This window comes from Parus major, chromosome 13, assembly GCF_001522545.3.
Source record: "Parus major isolate Abel chromosome 13, Parus_major1.1, whole genome shotgun sequence".
NCBI lineage: Eukaryota > Metazoa > Chordata > Aves > Passeriformes > Paridae > Parus > Parus major.
In genome coordinates this window covers 7256764-7281382 of record NC_031782.1, presented here as the reverse complement: position 1 = coordinate 7281382, position 24619 = coordinate 7256764, and the positions used below count along the sequence as shown (strand labels likewise).

The window sequence follows — 24619 nt, the reverse complement described above, 5'->3', positions numbered from 1 at the left end:
CTAGTAGTTGGAAAATACAAAACTACAGGCATATAGTAAGATTTTTTTAAAAAAAAAAAGCTTCAATTTAGTATGTTTTGAATAAGACATTTATAGAAATAAGATAACATGAAATTTAGAAGGCTTTTTAGGAACAGTATCAGGATACAGAAAAGGTATCCAAGTCTCTAGTTTTGTACCTTAGGTAGGTGGGGTGATGCCAAATCATTTTAAATAAGAATTTAGCTGAAATACTTTAAATGTACTTCACAGGGCACTTGAGGTTTAGCTGGGATGCATTGGGTATTTGTTTACTTTCCTCATCCTGGTGTCTTGCCCATGAATATTTTCCATCAGTTTCCAGTATTGACATCACTCTCAGGTTTGTTGCCCAGGCATGGAACGGGTTGAGGATAAATTCAGTCATTGACTCAACTCATCACATCAAGCGTGTAAATTCTGCAGGGACTGACCTTTATCATAAGCCCTGTTCAAGCCACTGTGGCTTTTCTGTGAGGAGGTGCCAGATGTTGCACCTTGTCATCCTGGCCAGGGACAATGTTGTTGCTTATTGCCTGTACTTCAAGCTGAAATGTAATTAAGTTCCTATAGAAATTTATGACTTGCTGGGTAAAGCACCACTAGTGACAGGACAGGGAAAGCAGCAAGCTTGATTCATGTTGGAAAAACACTTTTTAAAGAAAGGCTAGTGAGCAAATCTGCAGTTTTATAGTAAAACTGAATACATCACTATGAAATTACCTTGAAGATTTTTTTTCTGAAGTGTAGTAGCTCTCTTTTAGAGGTACTTCTGTTCCCTTTGAAGAGGGTCACTGTTTGGAGTTGAAAGCAGAAATTCCTGTTAATCCTAATAAAGTTCAACAGTAGAAATTAACCCTTTCAATACAGGTTAACACATCCGATTAGCCTATACATTGCTAGACCTGCTGCAGCCTTAAGTTATCTAAAAAGCAATGTACTTTGCCTTCAGTTAGGATTTCAGACTTTGTTCAGTGTTACTGTTTAACTGGGTGAGGGTAACTGGAAACAAGAGTTTGTTTCCTGCTATGGGAGAAGAGATTTTGTGCCAGTGTGGTCAAAAGTGCCATTATGATGGTGTCCTGACTTCAGCAGCATCAAATCCACACATACATTTCTGCTATACAGGAATAATAACACAGGAAGCTAATCTCTTTTAAATATGTATTTTTTTTCTTCTTCTGCCCTTAGACAGTTTAATTCTCTTCACCAGCTCTTGTGTTATCAGACAAAAGTCAGTGCTGATGCAAGAGTGAAGTGGAAATACAGGGTCTTGGGGAGGAGGAACTGCAGCAGGACCAGCTTAGTTCTCCTTCATGCATTGTAAAACCACAGTGCAAGTGGTAGAGGGTGTGGAGGATCCTAAATTAACTTTGAATTCAAAACAGACCAATCAGTTTAAGAAACATTTATATTTGCGGGGAAGGTCATTGGAACCCATTTTTAAGTGAAACTTTGGATTGCATGGAAAAGAGCTTCAGGGTTAAAGGCACAAGGTTACAAAAGAATGGTCTGGGGTGAGCTTCCAATTGAGGGTTTGGAGAGAGAAAGGGAAAAAGAGTTTCTCATATGTGCTATTGTTTTCTTATGAAATCTTTGAGCAACTTAATAGATTGCTTTCTATCCTGCTACTTTTCAGCAGTTGAGAAGTAATTTATTTGGCAAGTAGTACTGTACTGCATCAACAAATGGAAAATATTGTCCAATTGTCTTGTTACTTCTTACTTTATTAGATCTAGATTTGCATTGTTTATTCACTGTTTTTAATTAAAGTAGCAAAAAGTTTGAGTAATTCTGCACTTGATCAGGTGTGGTGCTATTTTGTTTACTTTCCCCTTCTGGCTATCTCCTGATCTGCATTAGTGTGTTAGTGACAAGTAAAAGCAAGTAAAGGGGGAGGAGGGGAAGTCAAAAGAAGTCACCAACATGTCTTAGGAAGTTTCAGAAGCAGAGCTGTAATGCTTCACCTTTGTGATCTTGAAGTATTTCTAATAGTACTCCCAGATTTGTAAATGAGTTTTATAGATAGTTTCAACTGATCCAGTCAACTATTCTGAAACAACTATTTCCATACTTATTATGAACTATGTCTGAACACTGTGTTGCTCTTACTTGTTCATCATTTTCTACACAGTTGTAGGATTCAAGTTTTTTTTTCCTAATTTAAAGATGATGTTTTAGAGGCAAACTTGATATCTACATCCATAGTAATAGTATAAAAGATTGTACTTGGCCTACAGGAGTTGTCCAATACATTTAGTCTTGAAATGGAGTTAATTTATCACGGTATTGTAGAAAGCATCTCAGAAAGTGAAGAATTGCTGTAGTATTGGGGTGCTTAAAAAAATAGAAAATCTCCAAGTATCTGCTCACCTACTTATTTTGTTTAAATCTTCCTTCTCACCATCTTCCAATTTCTCAAAAATGGCAGAAGGGTAGAACAGAAAAAAAAGTCATCATCTTTCTCACCTGTCACTCAGAGCACACTAATTTCTTCATTTTGAAGACATTTATTGGTAATTTCCATAGTCACCTAGAGCATTAACTACTTTATTGTCCAGCTTCTGCTTTGCACGTGTCCACAGCCAGGGACACTTATCATTACAAATGTCTTGTCAGGCAATGAGCTGAACTCTCTCTGTTCTACAGGGAGCAGTGTATCTAACCCAGCCTGGCCTCCAGAAAGTCCTTTTCCAGGCCACCAGCTCCTCCTGCCGTGGTGCCCTCGGTGGCCCTGGTGCTGTGGCTGGGAGTGCAGCCCAGAGCTCGTGGTGCTGCTGCTGGCACTGTCATTGTTCAGGACAATCGCAGCCCCAGCCCGGCTGTGCGTGGCCTGGCTGCAGTCATGCCTGTGATCTGGGGACACAGGCGGCACTCGGGGCAGGTGCAGCTCGACCTGGCAGCATTTGGCTTTGTGTCCAGTGGTCTGTTCTGAGGGAAGCCAGAGCTCCATCACCCACCTGCTGCAGTAGCCAGCTTTGTCAACTCTCTTCCAGCAGGTTGCCTTGACATAACAACCTTTGGGTTTTTTTCCTTCTCTTCATGATCCCTGTCGCCCTTCCCTGAAGGGACTGTCGGTCCCTGCTGCCCCTCACCCTGTCCCAATGCCTGTCTTTCAGCACCCTCTGACCCTACAAGGTTTTAGAGCAGTATCTGCACTGGAGGCTGGAACTCTCATTCCCTGTGTCAGACCCTGTGCACTGTTGACCTCACTGGCCTTGTTTGGCTCAGTTTCTTTGGGGTAAGGGGTGTCAATTCTATGTGGGGACTGAGTGTACTGCCACAGTGGAAGTGGGCAGCCACACTCCGTGCAGCTCTCAAGCTCTTCTGTTTTTACAGCTATTATAATGACAATTTTAATAACCTGGTACAAGACAGTAAACAATTGTGTTTGTATTCAACCATATTTTAATGTCCTTTTCATTATATTTATGTTGTCTGGCCATGTCATATCTTTGTTATAAAGATTTTCTCCTTTACAAACTGATTTACTGTATGTGATAACAACCTAACATTAGTGGTGCTTCCACCATCTGTGTTGGTACAAGTGAAAGCTACGGGTGGTATAAGCTCTTTTGAAAATTACCATGATGATTGTTAAGAGCTGCAGTTATCAATGGTTCTAAGGATGTTCAACACTATTATATGGGTCTTACTAAAAATTTCTGACAAAACTCTATCACTTAATCTGATGTTTACCTCAGCTTTTATGTTTTACTGTAGCGGCTCAGCAGGTGCTAAATTTGGGTTTGGGGAGGTGGAGAAAGGAGACAGTAAAAGAGACTGATTTTCTTGAGCTACTCCATGCTGTCAGGTTTTGAAATACAATTCAAGGTGTTGTGCTTGTGTTTTATGCTGCAGTGTGAGTTACAACCTAAATTTAGCCTTCCTGCCAGTTCCTGAGAAACTCTGAGTTCTGGCTGATAGATGAAGATGTGCTAATGCCTGGTGTGCCAGTATTCTAGATGTGGCTGGTGGCAGTGATGCTCTTGGGCAGCACCAGCTCCTTCAGCCAGGAGACTCTCAAGAATTTGCTGCTTTTTTGGCACCTGGTAATCCTAAACAGCAGGGACTCATCCTCTGAGAAATGCTGCAGCAGTGAGGGAGGGAAAACCATTGAGAGCAGGAACTTTATTGAGAGGAAGGGTGGTGCCATGGAGCGACAGGGGGTGCAGGATCACCTGGATCCAGTGTTAAACCCTCAAATTCTTAAATCTCTAATTGTTTTAGTGTACGTTAACAAAACCCACTGGAAAAGTATGTCATCCTCTTCTCTAGCAGTGAGCAGTGATACACTGCTGGTACCAGGAAAGCTGTTAATTAGTGCATGTGATTGAGTGTGCTCTGGGGAGCGTTCATGTTTCTGTACTGAATGAGATTTCTGTCTTTGCTATACCTCCTTCTCAAAAAATTGGAACATATTTATTAATTCAAGGAGAGGCAGGAAGAGAAAGCAGTAAATGTCTGAGAAAGGTAAATGTTTCCTGACAAGCTGGAGCATTCCTACGTGGTCTTTGTGAATTATATATAATTATACATAGAAATTTCAGAAGAGATGCTCTGATGACATTATTCTGATTTATATTTTTGCACCAGTTGCATAGTTACTGCAGGGAGAGGTTAGGCTTAGGTTACCTTTCTGGAGATAATAATCCACTCTCCTCTCATTTAATTAGTGAAGTTTGATGAAAAAAGTGTTACACTTGGTGATTCCCACACCCTGGTTACTCAAATGCCTTCACTCTGGAAGGAGCCTCACCCAGCTGCTATTTATAATCTGATCCTTTTACCCACAATTCACTTCTTAAAGGGGAATTTCTTTTCACTGCAGAAATCTGGTTTTGACCAGCAGTGGGAGTGGGAAAGGAAAGGAGGAGTTTGATTTAGTAAAAGAGCTGTTATATTAAAGTAAGCATGTGATACCTAAAATCTTTATTTTAATTAAGATGCATAGTTATCAGAAAGTTTTTGGTGGATTTCTGTGTTTTGTTTGACATGCAGAGTAAACATTATTCATTAAAATCAGTAAACAGATTATAAGTCTGGTTGATATTCTTATATACTAGGAGTTATTCTTTGATTATTTTATATGACAACATTTTTCAGTTAATTCCAGGAAATAAAAAAATGAGAAAGCCTTAAAAGACTTGTGGTAGGAAGATGTCCTTAGAAATTTGACCAGAATAGCTGCTTGCTTATTGAGTGGGTTTGGGTAGTATTATAATATTGCTGTAATGTATTTTGCTGAATAATTGCATAATATTACTTGTAATGTGTTTTTAAGTGTGATTTGAGCCAGCATTGTTTCATTTCTCTATTTCATATAAATTGATTTATAGCTTGCTGTTGTTGGAGAGGAATGTTTGCTTCTCTGCCATGGTGCATGATTGAGTACGGTAAAATGAACCTAGAAAAATTAGTCTTATAAAGTTACCAGGAATGATGTGAAAAAGAATGAGAAAAATGAAGTTAAATTTCAGTATTAAATACCTGGCTGAAGAAAGTGATAGAAATATATACCTTGGGTACAATATTTTCAGATTGCAGAGAGTAGGGTGAAGGTTGGTTTAAAACCTATCACTTTGTGGATTTAAAGAATTGAGGATCTTTTTGAAACCTTAATTCTTTTCTTGATGCTGTTTTGTGTGAAAAGAATTGCAGTAAACCTGGAACTGCTAGGTAATGAGAGTTATTAGAAAATGTGTTCTCTAGGAGTATGAGAGATCCCAGTGGTGGTGATCATCCCTTTTTGAAGTTTCATTGTTGAGGAAACAAGTACTTGCACTGGGATGTGCTGGTTTTGAGGGACACAAAACATAGTCTCAGAAGGTGGTGGGACACAACGTTTAAACTGCTTTGCATATTTTGCTAAATTACTGGGGATGGGGAGGCTGTTGTCTGCAATTCTAGGAGCATTAGGAGTCTCTGTTTTTCTATTTTATAGCAGTGTTTCCCATTCAACAACATTTGTAAAAGGGCACATTATCTGTAGCTTTGAGAAGTATTTGGTACAAAAGTCTAGTATGAAATTTAACTGAGATGGGAATTGCCTTTTAAAGAATTCTCAGTATATAATATCCCAGTTAATCACCTGCCTTTTGGTTTCAACAGGAATGCCCAAGGAAAAGTACGATCCACCTGATCCACGGAGGATGTACACAATTATGTCCTCAGAGGAAGCAGCCAATGGAAAGAAATCACACTGGGCAGAGTTGGAAATAAGTGGTAAGAAACTGAGGCATGGTCCTGCATTATGAACTCACTGCAAGTAGTGTGGGCTTGGACAAGTGTGGGGTGGTGTTACCTGTCCTGAGGTGAGGCAGCAGAACACCGGGATAGCAGCTGGGGGTGTGTGAAGGGAAGAGCTGGGGCTGGGATAACAGGGAGCTGTACGAGGGGTAAGGTGGGGCAAGTGGGAAATCCCCATGTTTAGGAAAGTTGTCAAGGTGAGGATATGGATGTGAGCTCTTGTGTTTCAAGGAGATGAAGTGAATGAGAGCATGAATTTAAGATGTAATTTGTCAGTGAGAAGTGGGTGAAGTTGAGATTGATCTACAGTGGTATGTGTTTACTGTAGGTAATTTAACAATGAGGTATTAGTCCATGAAGCAAAAGCTTTCTGTTTAAAAGCAGTTGTAAATTTTTCTTTGTTCTTAAGATTGAAGACAAACACCAAACCCTCTACAATCTGTGCAAGCTTTGAGAAACCGTTGAACTCCTGAATCATTTCTGAAAAATAAGTTAATGCTCAGAATTCATAAGCATGTATTTCAACTGGTCAACCAGTCTCTTGATTTGTAGAGTAAATCCTGAGTCTGCTACAAAAAATGTGTTTACAAGGAAATTCAAGCAAATATTTTAAGAATTAAAAAGTTATTTTGTGACATTTTAAACTTAGGCTGTAATTTTGTGTAAATATGGAGGTTCTTTAAGCAACTGTTAAGATTTAGAAATAACTGTTCAGTAGAGAAATTTATGGGAGAAGGACTAAACAAACAGTTCTTCAAATTGTGAAGAATCTTTCCATCCAGTTCACTGAATCTGTGCCTTGCTTGCAGTACCACGTGCCTCACCATGTGAGTAGCATTCTTTACTGAAGGTTACAGATGCAGAAACCCAGTTAAATGCTGCTTCAGGAATCAGCATTATATATCAGCATTAGGCTTGGAATCCTCTTGGACATCTGCTGCTCTGCATAGGAAGTGCATTAAGTGATGGCTCTTTCCTTTCATGCCTGGTAATCTCACTACAGACTGATTCCCGCCAAGGGAGGTGCTGGAGTCCAGAGCCTGGATCAGGGATGTTGATTGGAAATCCTTTCAGCTGCAAGGCTTTCTATGATCACAGTCACCTGTTTGCATTGGGGGTGGGGGAAGAGGTGATAATTCAGTTTTAAAAATGCAAAGAACTAACAATTTGTATTTAAAACCTTTCAAAAGATTCCTTAACGAGCATTAGAGGAGAATCAATCCCTTAAGAACTGTATGCATTTGCCTTGCAAAATAAAATGTGAAGTGCTTTTGTTTCATTAATGTTCACGCTGTCCTATCCTTGCAAAATACTTGTTCACATAATACAGAAACCCACAAACCCATGATCTCATTTAAATCATGTTTTTTCATTACAGGCTTTTTCATGCACCTTGTTTTGTTATAGCTCACTGGAAATTATATCAGTACTAAACATTTTGCTACCAGTGACTGAGGCCCAGATGCACATGTCTCAGTGTTACCTTCCCTGGGCACTAAATATGCATTCTTATTTTGGAGAAAATCATTTAAGGAAAGGAATTGCCAAGTGTGTGTGTTGGTATAATATTAACCAGACTGTTGTTAACCTTGATGAGTCACAGTGGGAATTTTAAGGTTGTTCCAACCAACTTTATGCCTTGGAGACTGGTGTTGGTACTCATAATGCTTTTGGTACAGTGAAATGATTTATGTAAATGAAAAAGGATTTACCCCTGGAGGAGAAAAATCTTGGAGAGAAGAAATATTTTGAGACCTTCAGATGATATCTCACATTTCTTGCATGTGGCAGTGTAAAAATCTTGATTCTGTCACACAAATCCATGTTTCCACCCTTCAGTTTATACAAAAAATCATACCTTTTTTAAAATATCTGGCAATAGTTGATACAGCTTTTAGTTGAATGCCAGATGGAAATCCATGTTCTCAACTAAGCATCTTAGTCACCCTAAATATAGTGTTTCTATCTGTTCTTGGCTGGATTAATGCCATAGAGTAAAGATTTTTGGTTTGAAAGATGTGCGGAAGTAAGGGATGAACCAAAGCACTGTCTTTCATCTCAGACATAAACTATAATTGAAAAAAATCTGTTTCTTACACCTCTGGAAATGATAAATTCATGGTCACCTAGTTAATATGTTTTGTCTTGTATGGAACTAGATAAAGGCAGATGTTTAAGCCTTGAGTATGGATTGGGAAAAACAACCTCAAGCATCCTTGGCAATATCTTGCAATTTCTCACACAACGACAAATTTTTCATCTATAGAATGAGTGATTAATGGAATTTATGTTGAATAAAATAATAATAATAAAACCCACAAAAAACCCAGAAGCAAAACTCCCCCTCAGATTTCCCTGCCCTGTTCATACTTGAAAAATGTACTATTATTGCCAGATCTATGTATTTTAAATGTTCTATTTTCTCTTGTACCTTTCTTCCACAGGGAAAGTGAGAAGCTTAAGTTCATCATTGTGGACACTGACCCATTTGACAGCTTTGCATCTCAGTGACAATTCCTTATCCCGTATTCCTTCAGACATTGCCAAGCTTCACAATCTGGTATATCTGGACTTGTCCTCTAATAAAATTCGCAGTTTACCAGCAGAGCTCGGAAACATGGTGTCACTCAGGTATGTAAATCCTAGCAGGAGTTAAAACTGTTCTTTTATTATCTTTGTAGCGACAGTTCAAATTTCAGCATAAGTAAATTCCCCTTTCCTCCCTTCTTATCTGCCTCCCTGAATGCTTGCTGTGGGCTGTGCAGCTATAGCAGTACTGGCTTTTCTGTGATCTCCTGTTCTGATGTATGACAGCACAGAATGAGCCTCAGAAGTGCTTGGTTTGATGGCAATCACCCATTTTATATTTTTCCAAGTCAGATTTCCTCTCAGGCATTTCTTTCCAGATTCTTCTACAAATCTTTTATGTGGTGTTTGTCTCAAAGAGTAAGTGAAGCACAAAAAAAATTTGCTTTTAACTCATTGTAAGGTAGGAAAAAGATCCGATTAAATATTTCTAATAGTGTTAATTACAATATTTTCCTCTTTATTCATATTTAGTAATTACACTTAACAATAGTTCTTGTTCTGTTTATTGTATAACAGTTGCAACATATCTAGTATCATCTCCTCCCCACCTTTGCTGTGATGTAACTGCATTCCTGTGCAAACTGGGGAGGAGAAAAAAATGTTCTAATCACAGCCTTTTTAGTTTTTTTTCCTTCAGTTTTGTAATGCCAAGATGTACAAAGTTAGCATGGAATGAAAACTTTTGGAAGTGAAATATGAATAATGATGCCTATTTAGATTATACTTAAGTCTGCAGTATTTTACTTTGTAAAAACACTGTTATGTAAATATATAAATTATTTATATAAGAGTAAATATTTACAGGCAACAGTCTTTTGCCCTTGACCCAAAGGAAGAGCCTTATTTTAGGATTATTAGACAGTTGCCAGTAATAACCTTCATTGCTATTAATTTTGATGATATTTCTGAATAGCTTTCTCAAATCCAGAAAATACAGAGTCCAAAAGTAACAAGAATGTTATTAGAAGTAAAGACAATGACAGAGAAATGGACTGCCAGCACAGCTTTCATGAAACTTGCAAAGCAAGTGTGCACATAGAAATATCTCACTGCATTTTTCCTCCCCTTTAGAAAAGTCCGCTCTGTTGGAGAGGATTAAACTAGCTGATTAAATTGGTGCTAAAAGCTCAAATTCCAGAGCAGTTCAAGTCTCAACCTTGGAGGCTGAGCAAAGGGACCTTGCTTTTTGAAGCATAATTGGCAGCTCTGTTTTGTAGCATGTTGTATAGTTGCTTTCAGCTGGAGAGGAGTCTGTTCTGAGCTCCAGTTTTTTGCATTACTATTTCAATTAAAAGCAGTTATTAGTAACAGGTTTCTACCCTTCTTTATCCAGTTCCTTGGATATTTTGAGCTAGCAACCCTAAATTTACTGGAATAGTCTCAAATTCATCTTTGTACTTCATTAGCCTCCTTTCAGTCTTTTTCTTTTTAAAACATTTTTGTAAATGTAACACTTGTGACATGGAGATAGCTTAGCAGTGCAGAGTCATCAGTAATGTCAAGTCATTATGCCTTCTTCCCAGCACTTCTGATTTATTCTGGCTGATTCTGTGAAGCTTCAGCTCTTGTAAGTCCCAAGTTTCTTCTGAGCAGAGGAGGGTAAATCTTGTAAATGTGAAATATGTAGCTAAGGTCTAGGATCACATAAGCTTTCTATTTATGTCCAAAAGACAGCACTTGAGCCCAGATCTCTAGATGTGAAAAGCTGTGCATGAACCCACTGTGCTCCTCAGTAGTTGCAGCTGTTCCATGGTTTTTTTTTTCACTGTAGTGAAAGTGAAGAAAAGCCCATAAGCACATCCTATGTGAGAGCACATTGCAGGTCCCAGCTGGGCTGGGGTTTTGTGTTTTAGGCTGGCTCTTGCTGCAGACACTTCCCCTGGATTCTGGGAAGTTGTTCAAACCAACGGTAATTCAACCGTGGGCACTGCTGATATCCCGACCCACAGAAATCATTTGTGCTCTCAACACTGAGAACTGATAACAGCTCTCCCAGCTCCCACATCTGGAGCTCTGGGTTTGGTCTGTACTGTAGAGCTCACCCAAGACTCCTTTTATCTAGCTTTTTACTGCAAGTAGTTGAAAAAGATGTCAGAGCAGTAGGATTTCTGATCTTGGCAGAAAAAGGAGAAAAAAAATAAACAGTGTAACATTATCTTGGAAAGCTGAGCTATTAAACAGATTCTCTTGATATGCTTGAAAGAACTTGAGTGCACCCCCAGTACATTTGTAGAAGACACAGAGCAGGGTGGAAGGGTTGATCTCTGGAGGGCAGGAGGGCTCTGCAGAGGGATCTGGACAGGCTGGACCCATGGGCTGGGGCCAGTGGTGTGAGGTGCAGTCAGGTGAAGTGCTGGGTCCTGCACTTGGGCCACAACCCAGCAGTGCTCCAGTTTGGGGGAACAGTGGGAAGCTGCCTGGTGGAAAAGGATCTGGTGGGGGTGGTCAGCAAGAGCTGAACAAGAGCCAGGTGTGCCCTGATGGCTGAGAAAGCTGATGGCACCTGGCCTGGATCAGCAGGAGCAGGGCAGTGGCTGCCCTGTGCTGGGCATTGCTGACTCCACACCTCAAATCCTGCAGTCAGTTCTGGGCTGCTTATGACAAGAGAGACATTGAAACCCTCAAATACTGTTCTGTAGAGATCCAAAGAGTTAAATTAACTCTTGCCCTCCAGGTTTCCTTTTTTTCTTCCTTTTTCTTTCCTTTTGGTTGCCCAGAAATACTTGTCAAGTCTCTAGGCACCAAATTCTAAACACTTTGGAGCAGCAACTTTATACTGATTGATTCTATGAAAGTTTTCATTGCTTAGTGGGAATTCATTTAGGAAAGTAAAAAGTCTATTTTCTTTGCCCAGTTTGTTGGGATATTAGAATTCAGGACATGAATTCTGCTCCTGCCTGTATATTGGTTTTGTGAGTTACAAAGCACATATTTTGTCTTACCACTGAAATTAAGAACAAAAAAAACACCCAAACCAACAGAAAATTACTGCTGTAAATGACTACTGCATGGTAATGCCATAGCTGTAATCATACTGCCACGATTCTGGATTTTTTGAATTTGGTTTCAGGGATATAATTTCCCTTTCTTATCACAGCTGACCTGTTTCATGGTCTGGTTTGTCTGAGCTGTTGCTGCATCATCACTTGTAGATACTGAAGTGTTTAATTATTGCTAATGTTCACAAAATGTCTGACTGTTTAAGATAAACTCTCCAAACAGCTCCTTTCCTCTGTACTTCAACATAATGTGTTTTGTCTGAGTGTGTGTATCTGAGTACAGCAGGATGTCCCTAACCATTGCTGTTTAGTCTCTGAATTTTTCAATACTGTGGTTTGCTACTATTTATCTATTCTCTTTTAGTTCAATTCTTGTACTGCTGCAGATAAACGTTGCTCTGTTTTCAGACCCATATGATTCTTGCTCTGTCTACAGGGAACTACATTTAAATAACAACCTGTTACGAGTTTTACCTTTTGAGCTGGGAAAACTGTTCCAGTTACAGACTTTGGGTCTGAAAGGTATTGCTGTTTTTTTCTTGGTATCTGTTGTTGTTTAGTGATACTGTTGCTGAGCTGTAATGTCTGGTTCATAAAATGTTACTGATTAGCAATCCCAGATGTAGCTGCTCACTCCACATTTATAGATACTGTTACTTAGGGATTATTTAGAAAAATAACAGGTTTGGCAGGGCAGTGCCCCTAGAAAAAGATTTAATTTTCTTTTTGCAGAGTGTACAGAAGCTTTCTGTTGCTTGCATGGGGGTTGAATGCAGTTCTGCTTTAACTAAGAAATAGTCTGTGGTTAACTGTGGTACATCTCTAGCCAGAAAGGGAACATCCTTTGTACAGCTGCAGGGTTCTGTGCTGTTTATGCAAGCAGCAATTTAAGTCTTTTACAATTTTTTTTCCCTCTGAACTTTATGGATTCTAGCTATAAAATTGCTGACCTTGGGGAATTTTGAGTCACAAAATCAGAAGCACTGAGAGATATAATACCTCTAAACACTATTAAGTCTCAGAAGTCTGCTTATCTCCCCCTTAAAACTGGCCACTTGCAGTGTGTGTTGTCCATGACATCTTTTGCAATCTGCTTATGTTTGGCAGATGGCAGAGTCTCTGCTGAGATCTGACTGTCAGATCAACTGCTGGTGGATGTTTCACACTGAGCAGAGGTGGCTCCTGGGCTCATTTGTGCTTACCAGCTCTGCCTCTTGTACCACACAAGTTCTTCCCTACTCTTAGTCCAAGGACTACCTTTGGCATGCTCTGTCCCACAGCAGAATCAACAGGGAATGTTGTTAAACTTTACTAGGGCTGTCCACACACCCAGGGTTTTGTGGGATTGAAGACCTGAGACCTGAAACCCCGAAGTAGTTCACAGTAGATCATGTCTCCAAGATGTCAGCTTTCAACACTGATATGCAAGTCTGCAATAGTTCTGTATATTTTATTCAGTATTCCTGTGAATTGGTTTGTAGGAAACCCACTTACGCAGGATATTCTGAACCTGTATCAGGAACCAGATGGGACACGACGGCTACTGAACTATTTGCTTGATAATTTGGCAGGTACTGCAAAAAGAAGTAAGTGATCATTCTTAAAACATTTATTTCTGCTGTGTAAAATAAATGTGATTATCACTTGTTGTATCTCTATTTTAAAATATTCCCATAGTTTCGACAGAACAGCCACCTCCAAGATCCTGGATTATGTTGCAAGAACCAGACCGTACAAGACCAACAGGTACTGTAACACTTCCAGGATTTCCCAGTTCTTTTATTTTCCTTTTAATAAAAGCTGTTGATCTTTACTAGAAAAGAAGTTAATGCTTAAATTAATCAATCATCTCAGCAGTGCTGGCCAGCCAGCTGAAGTCATTCTGTCCCAATTGGAACACCTGTTCCAGATTTATCCATCTTTTACTCTAAAGTAATTTATTTTTAATTAATGTCCCCCTCACAGGAATTGAAACTGTTGTCCACAATTAGTTAAATGGCAGAATTATAAGAGGCTTAATTTAACATTTCTTGAATAAAAAAATGGAAGCATTTGAGCATGATTTCCAAAAAATGTAGAATTGTTTTAAGTAACCATCCTTGATTCAGGATTTTTCTTGCTGTTGGGATTCAGGTCATGTTTAATTCTTTACTAATTTTTTATCCTGTGTAAATTGTTTAAAATACGGTCTTTTCTATTTACCTGTACACCAAAAATCTTAGAGTATTTCTCAATTATTGCAGTGTCTTCTCTTTCAGGAATGATAATTCTCTCATTATTAAGGTGATTGCTTCAAAGATCATGATGTTAATGCAACTACTGTTTTGCTGTCACCTATTTATGTATTTGTTTTCAAAATGTTAAACTTCAACTCCAGTCCAGCCAAGATTCTTTTCCTCAATTATCTCTATCTTCAAATAGTGGCCTTGTTTCTTTTTTCTGCATTTGAGAGGAGCTTCCAAGTATCTCATTGTTATACTACAAAATCTTGAAGTGCTTTTTAAAAACAAACAAACCTAAAAACCCAACAAAACAGCTGCCCAAATCCATGCTGCTGGGTTACTTGTCAAGTTGCCCCAGCATGTCTCGTTACTATTCCTGTTTCAAATTAATACAGAGAGGAGATATTTCTTATTTTATGCCTGAATGGCTTTTTGAGGTGGAAATATTTGAGGAGTTAATTTGCCTACACTTTTTCTTTGTGTGAAAGGATCCTCACCCTGCCTATGAATCTGTTAGTTTGTAGTGGCAATAATTAAGGTCCATTTTAAAGAATCTAATTGTAGACTTGTAGGCCTTTGTATAGCTGGCAAATACAAGTGTTCAAATACACTTACTTTGTTTGGGGTTTTTTACACTAGAGCACCACTTAGCATAAAACACATTTTTCTGCTCTTCTCTGTGTTAACCATATAAAGTGGGGTGTTTGTTTCCTAATTAAATGCTAGAAGACAGCTGCAATAAGTCCAAACATGTAATTTGTCTCCCTAGAAGAACTAACAATTTTTTTTTAGCATAGATACACATGCTGTGTTTTGGTTGAAACAAATGAAGCGTGAATTGATAAATTCACAGAAGACAAAAGTCAAGAACATAATTGTACTTTTTTAATCTGTCAGTGTGTAAGTGAAATTACTGTTCTGCAGCCTTGTTCTCTGTCATGTGCTACAACGTCCTCTGTGACAAATACGCCACTCGGCAGCTGTATGGCTATTGTCCATCCTGGGCCTTGAACTGGGAATACAGAAAAAAAGCCATTATGCAGGAAATACTGAGCTGCAATGCTGACATCATAAGTCTGCAGGTAAAAAAATACACCATTATTTCTTTTCCTTTTCTATTCCCATGTGCTGGTTTCTTCACATTAAGTGTATTTATAGTAAACGGTCTGTTTTCAAAACCTTCTGCAAACAAAAGGAAAAGAAGCGATGTTTAGAACATTATTTGTTGCTTGACATCAAAAGAAGGCTCTCAGCCCCCGCAGTTGGAATGGGAACCAGCAGCTCCTGATCAAAGCAATGTTCGTGGGGGTGTCTTTGTGCCTGTGTGTGTATGTGGGGCTGGAATTGACACATTTTCAAATAAGAAGCTTGAGATAATCATAACTCCAGGGATTACAGAAATTCATTTATATTTTCTTAAAATAGGGATATTGCTCTTGAATTTGCATTCTGTGATGTACTTAATTCTTAGATTTTTTTCCCCTTAAATCTAATTTGAAAGTGATTTACACTTCTGAAGAGTCTAAATAATATCTGTCTTCTATATTTTGCTAATAGTGCGTTCATGCTTTGCTGCCTTAACTTTACAGGAGGTTGAAACAGAGCAGTACTACAGTTTTTTCCTGGTAGAATTGAAAGAACGTGGCTATAATGGATTCTTCAGTCCAAAATCTAGAGCTAGGACAATGTCAGAACAGGAAAGAAAACATGTTGATGGTTGTGCAATATTTTTCAAAACAGAAAAGTAAGTGATGTGGTTTGCTAAGCCTTTTGTTGTCTCTTGCTGTCTTTCACATAATTTCTCAGGTTGGTGTATAGTTCAAACAGCTGGGCTTTGACTGTCCTTTTGTAGCCAGGCAGGATTTCATACAGAGCATTCCTACCCCTGGAAAGACTGGTTTATATGAGAGAGAGACAGATCATTCTGTGTGGAACTAGCAATAAAAAATTTAACCTTGAAATATTGAGTTGAATGAGATTTCATTCTGTTTGAGCAGTGCTGGTTGGGAATTCACTAAATTATCCTTCACTTGTTGAGTGTGGGTGTCCCAACCATTAGGTGGTAATAATAGAAAATGAAGGAAGTAATGAAAAACAAAGCAGATTTTCTTGCCTTCTGTTTTTTTGAGTAAAGGAATTTATAATCCTTAATCTAATTGCTGAAATAAGGCCTCAGATGACATTGACTTTTTGATATATTAGTTTTTGGTAAAGCAAATGACAAGGTATCACTGCACACTTCTGTAAAAAAACCCTAATCATTTAAGAGCTGCAGCACTTACTGGTTGTGTCATATTGCACTTGTACAACTTGGATGTGATGATCATAATGTCCCCTCCTGCTTCCATTCCTGTGTATCCACGAGTAAATGTAGGTGCCAAGTTTGCTACCTAGTGACTTGGAAAATTATTTAGTCTCTCTCTGTTAAATCTGTGTGTTTGATCTAGGAATAGATGCAGAGTTAGAAATAAGCATGACTTTTCTAAAATACCTCTTTGTCTCAACAAAATATTTTAACTGATGTACTATGAAATAAACAAAAATTGCTATAAAAACTCTATCATTTGATTTCAAGTTAGGATTTTATGAAATGATGTGACAAGGTGATATTTTCACATCATAAATGTTTGAGCTTTAATTAAAAGGAGAATTACTGATAATATTTCCAGCTGTATCTGGCTGCTGAAAAAAAAATACATATTATGTTTTTCTTTCAGATTTACTTTGGTTCAAAAGCATACTGTTGAGTTCAATCAACTAGCAATGGCAAACTCAGAAGGTTCAGAGGCTATGCTGAACAGAGTTATGACAAAAGATAACATTGGAGTTGCTGTTCTGTTAGAACTTCGAAAGGAATTGATAGAAATGTCATGTAAGTCCCCTTTAATTTCTTTTTTAAATTGATGGTATTTTGTAAATGAAAACAAATTACTCTTGTTATAATAAACAAGAGAAACTAGGTTCTGCAGGTGAATTTGGCTTTGCAGATTGTATGTTCAGACAAATTTATTTCCATAGAGGATTCTGGGGAAAAGTCATATCAGTTAAATGATGAGGGGGCTTTTTTCCCCACCTGTGTTTTTAAGGAAAAAAGATAAAAAAACTAGAGTTTGAGTGATTTGGTTGGTTGGATTGGAGTTTTTTTTACTTAAAATTATGTACAAGTATCAAAGAATCAGATGGTGTTAGTTGTGTGTTTCTGGATCATAGATCTCCATCATTTTAACTTATTTTCTTTACTGTCATGCTTATACAACCTGTTTGTTCTGCCCTGTCATTCTTAATTTAGGAAATGTAAATTTGCTTTATAGATATCAAAGTGGGACCCTACTCAACCTGTGTTATATTTATCCAAGTGATATTTTATTAATTCAGATTGTAGCAAATAAGTCTTTTAAGAAACACTTCCAGCAAGAGAGGTAACTTAGAATGTGAATAACTTAGAATTCAGAGCTTGCTGCCGAATAAGATATGAACAGAGCCTGTTTGCTATCATAGCCTGAGGAAAGCTGCTGTAATTTTTTAGAAAAACATTATTTGCCTGTAATTAGGATTATCTGTTACTTATGTTAATTTTCAGTGAATACAAAAGCATTACATGTAACAAGATAGTCTGTTAGTGGTCTTGAATGTGAAATATCATTCCTAATGCTTTATATCAACTGCAACACTTGTTAAATGTAAGAGGAGTTATCTGACCCTCTTCATTCAGATGGTATAAGCATATTGAAGTCATACTAGTATTTTATTTTTTTGTCCCCTTAAATATTTTGTTTAAATTTCTGTGATAGTGTTTTCTGTCGCTGAGTGATTTTAAATAAATAACTGATTTTAAATTTTAGCTGGAAAGCCACATCTTGGGATGGAAAAGCAGCTAGTTCTTGTAGCTAATGCACATATGCATTGGGACCCAGATTATTCTGATGTGAAGCTGGTTCAGACTATGATGTTCCTGTCCGAGGTAAAGAACATTATTGATAAAGCCTCTCGTAGTCTCAAACCTGGTGTTTCGGGAGAACTTGGAACCATTCCACTTGTACTGTGTGCAGATCTCAATTCTCTACCAGACTCTGGTAAGAGCTCTATTTCTTATTCTTTAGACTGTTTCAAGTGTGTAACAAGTTTAAGTTTTTCAATTTAGAGGATGCATTGTTTGATAATGTAAACTCTAGAGGTGCCAAGGGAAGAGAAAGGAAGAGAAGGGAGGAGAGAGAACTCTTTGATTTGTGAGTGACCTTAGTGCCTGTGCTGTAGTAGAGCTGTGTCTGCTCTTTCAGAGGCATTTCCATTGTGATTTTCTTTCTGTATTTTAAAATATCTTCAGAAAATAACTGGAGGTGGCATGAGTGTATTGCTGATAATTTGGTTTTCTTAATTTTGTGAAAAGCTAATTTTTTACCTTTAAATATGCTGTCATACAATCATTTTCTGTCATGTTTTAGAACTTCTAAAATTCAATACATCCCCTTCAGAAGGGGACTTTAAAGAGCTCTTTACTTAACATAGAACTTTGTTTCTTGATTTGGTGGCAACTATAAAGTGCAAGAAAAGAACACATTCATTGACTGCCACCTTGCCTGTTCAGGTACCCAGCTGTACTCAAGAGCCATCCTTCCTTCTTACTGCTGCTGGTTGTTCAGTATAATCGCTTCCATTCCTGGTCCCCTTCCTTTTGGCTTCATCTTGGCAACTCTTAACATGTGTTAGGGTTTTAAGGAGAAGGTATTGCTCAGCAGTAATGGAAATAGGATTCTTTTTGATCCCAGGAAGGCCAGTATCACCAGTGGTGATTGCAGTGACCAGTTCACGTGTCTGGTTGTGTCTTCACAACAACTTAACTGCTTCTTTTACCTTCTAGAATTTTAACACAGCTATTCTGAAACTGAGGCACAATCATAGTTTTCTGACATAAATCTAATCAATTTGGCTTTGCAGCCTCTTTAAAGTTAACTTCTTTTGAAGCAGTGTTTCACAAGTTGGCTTTTTTGCAACACTTTAGCTGAAGATCATTGAATGGCCCGACCTGAGCATAAAAGCAAGAAGAGGCAGCCAATAACTAGCATTGATATAATTTTTTCTGACTTTTTTTCATCTTTCCCTTTCCAATCTATTCTCTGTTAACCTTCTCATTTTTTCTAATCAAAGTATGTCTCTTTGTTCTAGGTGAGATTTGCTTTTGATACACACTGCCCTGCAGTATTTTAAAAGAACTACTGTTGATAGTACTGTGTATCATTAAGGTTTTGGTTATATAAAGCCTAAAGTTGCATGTCTGACTTCAAGTACCTACATGCATTATTTGCTGATGTTTGTTAATACCTTCTTGTTTGTAATGTGTCTCCTCACAGGTGTTGTTGAGTACTTGAGCACTGGTGGAGTGGAAACAAACCACAAAGATTTTAAGGAACTGAGATACAATGAAAGTCTTACTAACTTCAGCTGTAATGGAAAAAATGGGACAACAAATGGAAGAATTACACACGGTTTCAAGTTGAAGAGTGCCTATGAGAATGGTCTAATGCCTTATACAAATTACACATTTGACTTCAAGGTAAGGACTTAGATTTTGGAAAAGTTTTCCATTTTCAAGTGTAACTAATGTGATTTTCTCTCTGAAGTTGTTATATAAATTAATCTGTGTAGCTAAGTTCACCAAGTGTATACTTAAAACATAGCAAACTAGAATGCTCAACACTTCAGTCTCCTAGAAACCATCTTATTCTTTTTAATAACTTGCAATAGCTTTGCAGGAGTTGGGGTGCTCTTAACCTTCCCTGTAAACAGTAAGAGTTTGTTTTGATACTCCAAGCTAAATGACAGGGGGCACTTAAGCTGTCAAGTGCAAGGAAATAATCCATGTTGCATCTGGAAAAGTCTTAGTTCTCTGTTGCCCAGGGAAAACAAAGATTGTTTTTTATCTCTTCAAAATCAGCCAAAAGTGTTTTGAAGGTCTGTAGGAGGTTGGAAATTGAAAGCCACAAAAGCATAGCAGAAGTGATAAAAAGGGTGGCATTTTCTTTTGTTTTTCTAATCTATATTGAGCATCCTACTGGATACAGGAAGAAGAAATCTCCTAAATTGTGATGGTGCTGTAGAGAAGGAATAGAATGTTTCATTACTTGTAAGACTGAGCTCACCTCTTGTTTGGAATAATAACTTCAGACAAGAATAAATACTAACAATAATCTTTTTTCCCCCTCTTGTTTTAGGGTATTATTGATTACATCTTCTACTCTAAACCTCAGCTAAACATACTTGGCATTCTTGGACCTTTGGATCATCATTGGTTAATAGAGAACAATATAAGTGGTTGTCCACATCCACTCATCCCTTCTGACCACTTCTCACTTTTTGCACAACTGGAGCTTTTGCTGCCTTTCCTGCCTCCTGTAAATGGAATCCATCTCCCTGGCAGGAGGTAGTCAAATACATTTTAGAGGGCAACCTCAATCTAACTTGTACAATTGTAAAATCTGAATATAGAGGAGTGAGGTATGGCCAACAGGGATTTTTTTTCTTAATAATCTTAATCTTAAATCTAATTATTTGCTAAAGACATAGTAAAAGCCAGGTGCTATCAACAGACACAATTCTGAGCCCAATATACTTTGTATACTGTTCCACAGTGATTGGTGCATTTGCACCTTTCTTTAATACATTACAATTAACCTTCCTGTTTCTTTTCTCCAACGTGACATTTTCATGCCTTGAAATAGGGAATTGTTATACAGTGTATTCTCTTTGCACAGTTATCTGTAGCACTACTTTTTTGAGGCCAGTAGGAACATCCACAGAACATTCTCCGTACTTCACTCCCTCCTTTTTCAGACTTGTTTGTAAAATATAGAATTTGAATTTAGCCTTTATTGATTGTATATGAACAACAGAAAACATGATTTATGAGATTTTGTACTTTAAAAAAAAAAAAGAAAAATCAGATTTGGAAAATGATTGTATTGTAAACTAAGGCTAAATTTTTATCTGTTTTCATGTGTTATAAAGGCCAGCGTGTAAAAGAGGTTGTCACAGGTTTTCTCTGCTAATGATTTGCACTGTTAGGGTTTTGTTAGCCCTTTTATACTACTTTTTATGTTCAATTGAGAACATTGCTTTCAAAATCCAAAACTATAAAATCTTAATATCTTAGAGAAAATGGAATGCATTCTATTTCTGATTTAAAAAAGAGGCATGGAGTTCTCATGGAACAGATAAGCTGAGCAGTGAATATAAGTAGACCTGTATGGGTTGAGAGTTATTGCTGATGTGTACACACTCAGACATTTTTCTCATCTCTGACTTTTGGAGTGAAATCTAAGGATACTTGTGTACAGCTTCATTTCTGTTTAAAATATTTGTCCTATCTCCACTGTGCCTGCTTAAATTTGCTCAACTAGCACTGCCTGTGCATGCAGAGAGATCCTGTGCATCCTCTTTTATTTTTTTAAATAATGTTAACACTTGTGAAAATTTTATGAAGATACTTTTGTATAAGCTGTGGCATCTTTTTTTCCTTTGTGAAGCATTGAATATCACACTTTGGAACATGTTCAGGTTATGGGTACACAGTTTCTAGCTTCTAATGCCCATGCACTGCTTCTTTCAGTGTCATTGCACAGTGCCGTTTTTCCCACTAAGAGTTACTATCATGTGGATTCTCTTTCGTTTGTGTGTTCCTCAGTTTCTGAAAGTATAATTCCTTGAAGATAAAAACCTAGCCCTACATTTTCCAGTAATGAAGCAGTGTAAAATAAATGCATCTTCAATGCAGGTCCCAAAGACAATTCTTCAGATCATATTTTAAAGTGACCAAGTCTTATTTTAAAGTGTCAAGCAAGACCGAAGTTATAGTGTACCCTCAGTGCCATTTGTGTCATGAAGCCAAGTATATAACAGCTCACAAATTTAACTTGTCTATTTGCATCCTAAAAGGGAGAATTCATCATCTCCTTAAACTAATACAACTTGAATAATAAATGTGTAAAAAAAAAAAAAAATATTACTAATGGAAATAGAGCTTGGTCTTAAACAGCTTTTGTTTCAGCTGCGGGCAGGGAAGCAAAAGGACACTGAGCATTAAGAGAAAACTTTCTAAATATTGTGAATTTTTATATATAAGAAAATGAATTGGTAATAATGATACAAAATTTTATTGAAAAGTAGTCAGCACACAAGTGTGCTCAAACCATTCTGTTTTAAGGTCAAAGTAAAAATTGCAAACAGTTCAGATGTGTTAAAATGTACATTTTAAAATTTCAATACGAGAAATTTTGATCTTGAATCCTTGTCTGGGACCTGATCTTTTGGGGTTATCTTGTTTTGGTTTTAGTTGTAAAAACACCAAACATGTCCAGTTTATAATCAGTACATTGAAATGCTGGTAGTATTGCTGTAGTAGATTTAATGCGTAGTGTTATTTTTTTTCTGTTTGTTTTTTGGGGTTTTTTTGTAAAGTGTGAATAAAAGGTGTTTTACTCATGTTTCCTTAATGATGTCTTGGTAATGTACATCATGACAATTTCCGGTAATGATGAGCCAATTTAGCTTGTCAGACTAAGCAAACTATTTTTCTTTTCTGATATCTGGATTGTGTAAGGGGTCCAGAAAGCTTTACAGAAGGGGAAGGGAAGCACTTACTCATTTTGTATTTTTTTAGAGGGGGATAATTTACTTTAATAGATGCTGGAGCTTGAGTGCACTTGTTAGATTCTAAAGGTTTGAGCTTTATCCAGTATGTGTTCTCCTCTATTGCTTAGTCTTAAAAAAATTTGAATTTATGACAGCATGTGAAAATATGGCCCCTTGTGCTTTTGGAGACACAACTGTTCTTGCTTAGTCACCTTATGGTCTAAGGGTCCATTTGAATAACCATTTCCTCCAGCTTTTATAGTAGTCCATCAGGTCCTGATTGAAAACCCTCTGAATCCATTGAAGGCACTCCTTTGACTTCACTGGGTTTTAACTGGACTGCAGCTGTGACTCGGGGACTGAAGGAAGGAGGGAGAAATGTTTTGAAAATAGGGAAAGACCAGATGGCACCAAAACAGAGCTGAGATAAACTTGGTCAAACAATCTTTCCAAGAAAATACATTCTTGTGTCAAACAAATCTAACTCAAAAGTCTCAATTTCCAGCTATAACATAGAATAAGGCAATAAACCGTGTCTTCACAAAATCAAAATGTTTGCTTCATAGTTTTTAACATGAAATGGTTATTTGCAATATTTTTATTCAAGGTGGTTTTGGGTGTTGCCATAATGTACTTTCAGTGTTCTTGTTGTAAAAGCACATATAGCAAAAGTCACAGAACATCCTTGGGGTTGGAAGGATTTATTTAGGTAAGACCAGGCTTTTTTCCACTTAAAATACACTCTGCCATATCTTTTCTAGTTTTATTTACATTTACCAAGAATTCTGGGTGTCAAAGTGTAAATTGAACTACACCTTTAACTAAAACAATTGTTTAGAGTACAAGACTAATACCACAAGTTACTGCTTTTAACTTAACACAAGTAGGGGGGAAAGAGCATATAAATTGGTGTGTGTGTTGTAAGTATTTTGTCCTTTCAGCAGCTTGAATTTAAAGGTCAATTTGGCTAGCATTTGACTGAACTGATTTTAAGAATGTTGTATGCATCTTTGATGTAACTTCAGCAAATCTCTCAAGGTGGTTTTTTTTTAAATATAGCAGGCTTAGAAAATAGCTTATGCTTTGCTTTTTCAACCATGCAAAACCTGTATGAAAGACAAAATAATTGCAACACCATTGTGGGGGAGGGGGAAAAAGAAAACTAATTACACTGTAAAACTTTTTGAAAAGTTCAGTTAACCGCTTCAGTAGCAAAGCCTTTCTCATCCAGCCGGACACAGTATTTTTTAGTATGTTAACTGCTATTTTCTTTTGGTTGCATAAATTTGTAACTCTTTAAGTGTCTTGGTATGTTTAAGTAGTGTCTAAAATAGAATATCTTAGTCTTTATTCACAGTACTTCTGTATAATGTGTAATGCACTGGACTAACTCTTGTTTACCATTCATGTAACAAAAACCAGCACATTATCTGCACTAAGCTCAAAGAATGTTGCATTTGTCTATAGGCAGCTCTTCAATAAGATAAATGGGAAACTGAATATGGTCTGATGGTAAACAAGGGCTTTTACTGTTCTCTTCAGTGGAACTTTCTTCTTGGTCAAATTTTAACTAGTTAGTATTATATTTATATACAGGGTCTTCTTTTTCTTTACCAATGTATTTTCCTACTCATAGCTGACCAATAAATCCAGTATCTGTTTCAAACCTTCTTGAAGTCTAATTCATATTTTAACCTGATTTATAATGCTCTTCCTTGAGAGTTGCAGCCAAAGAGTGAAGTGTGTGAAGGGTATAATGGAAGTCTAAGAAAGACCTTGCTGTGCTTCCTGCTGCTTCCAAGATCTGCACAGCAGAAATCTCCAGTCAGTTGGGTTTGGATTGTGAAGGGAAGGCATGATCAGAAATGCCTCCAGAGCTTGTGGAGCCTCTCCAAACCTACCCAGAGCTCAACCCCC

At 37.5% G+C, this 24619-nt stretch overlaps 1 protein-coding gene across 3 annotated transcripts in view; it reads left to right on the top strand.

The window, feature by feature from the left end:
* The window catches only part of CNOT6 (CCR4-NOT transcription complex subunit 6), a 32819-nt gene extending 8447 nt beyond the window's left edge, over nt 1-24372 (top strand). For 2 of the 3 annotated variants that reach the window (XM_015641912.1, XM_015641913.1), the window contains exons 2-12: nt 6130-6243; nt 8712-8898; nt 12292-12377; nt 13337-13441; nt 13533-13601; nt 15002-15159; nt 15667-15821; nt 16795-16949; nt 17920-18150; nt 19426-19628; nt 20287-24372. In XM_015641912.1, the coding sequence (XP_015497398.1) occupies nt 6132-6243; nt 8712-8898; nt 12292-12377; nt 13337-13441; nt 13533-13601; nt 15002-15159; nt 15667-15821; nt 16795-16949; nt 17920-18150; nt 19426-19628; nt 20287-20499 (1674 nt within the window). In that variant the 5' untranslated portion in view covers nt 6130-6131 and the 3' untranslated portion in view covers nt 20500-24372. The remainder of the gene's footprint in view (nt 1-6129; nt 6244-8711; nt 8899-12291; nt 12378-13336; nt 13442-13532; nt 13602-15001; nt 15160-15666; nt 15822-16794; nt 16950-17919; nt 18151-19425; nt 19629-20286) is intronic. The other variant, XM_015641914.1, reaches the window with a different exon arrangement.
* Nucleotides 24373-24619: the final 247 nt, after the last annotated feature.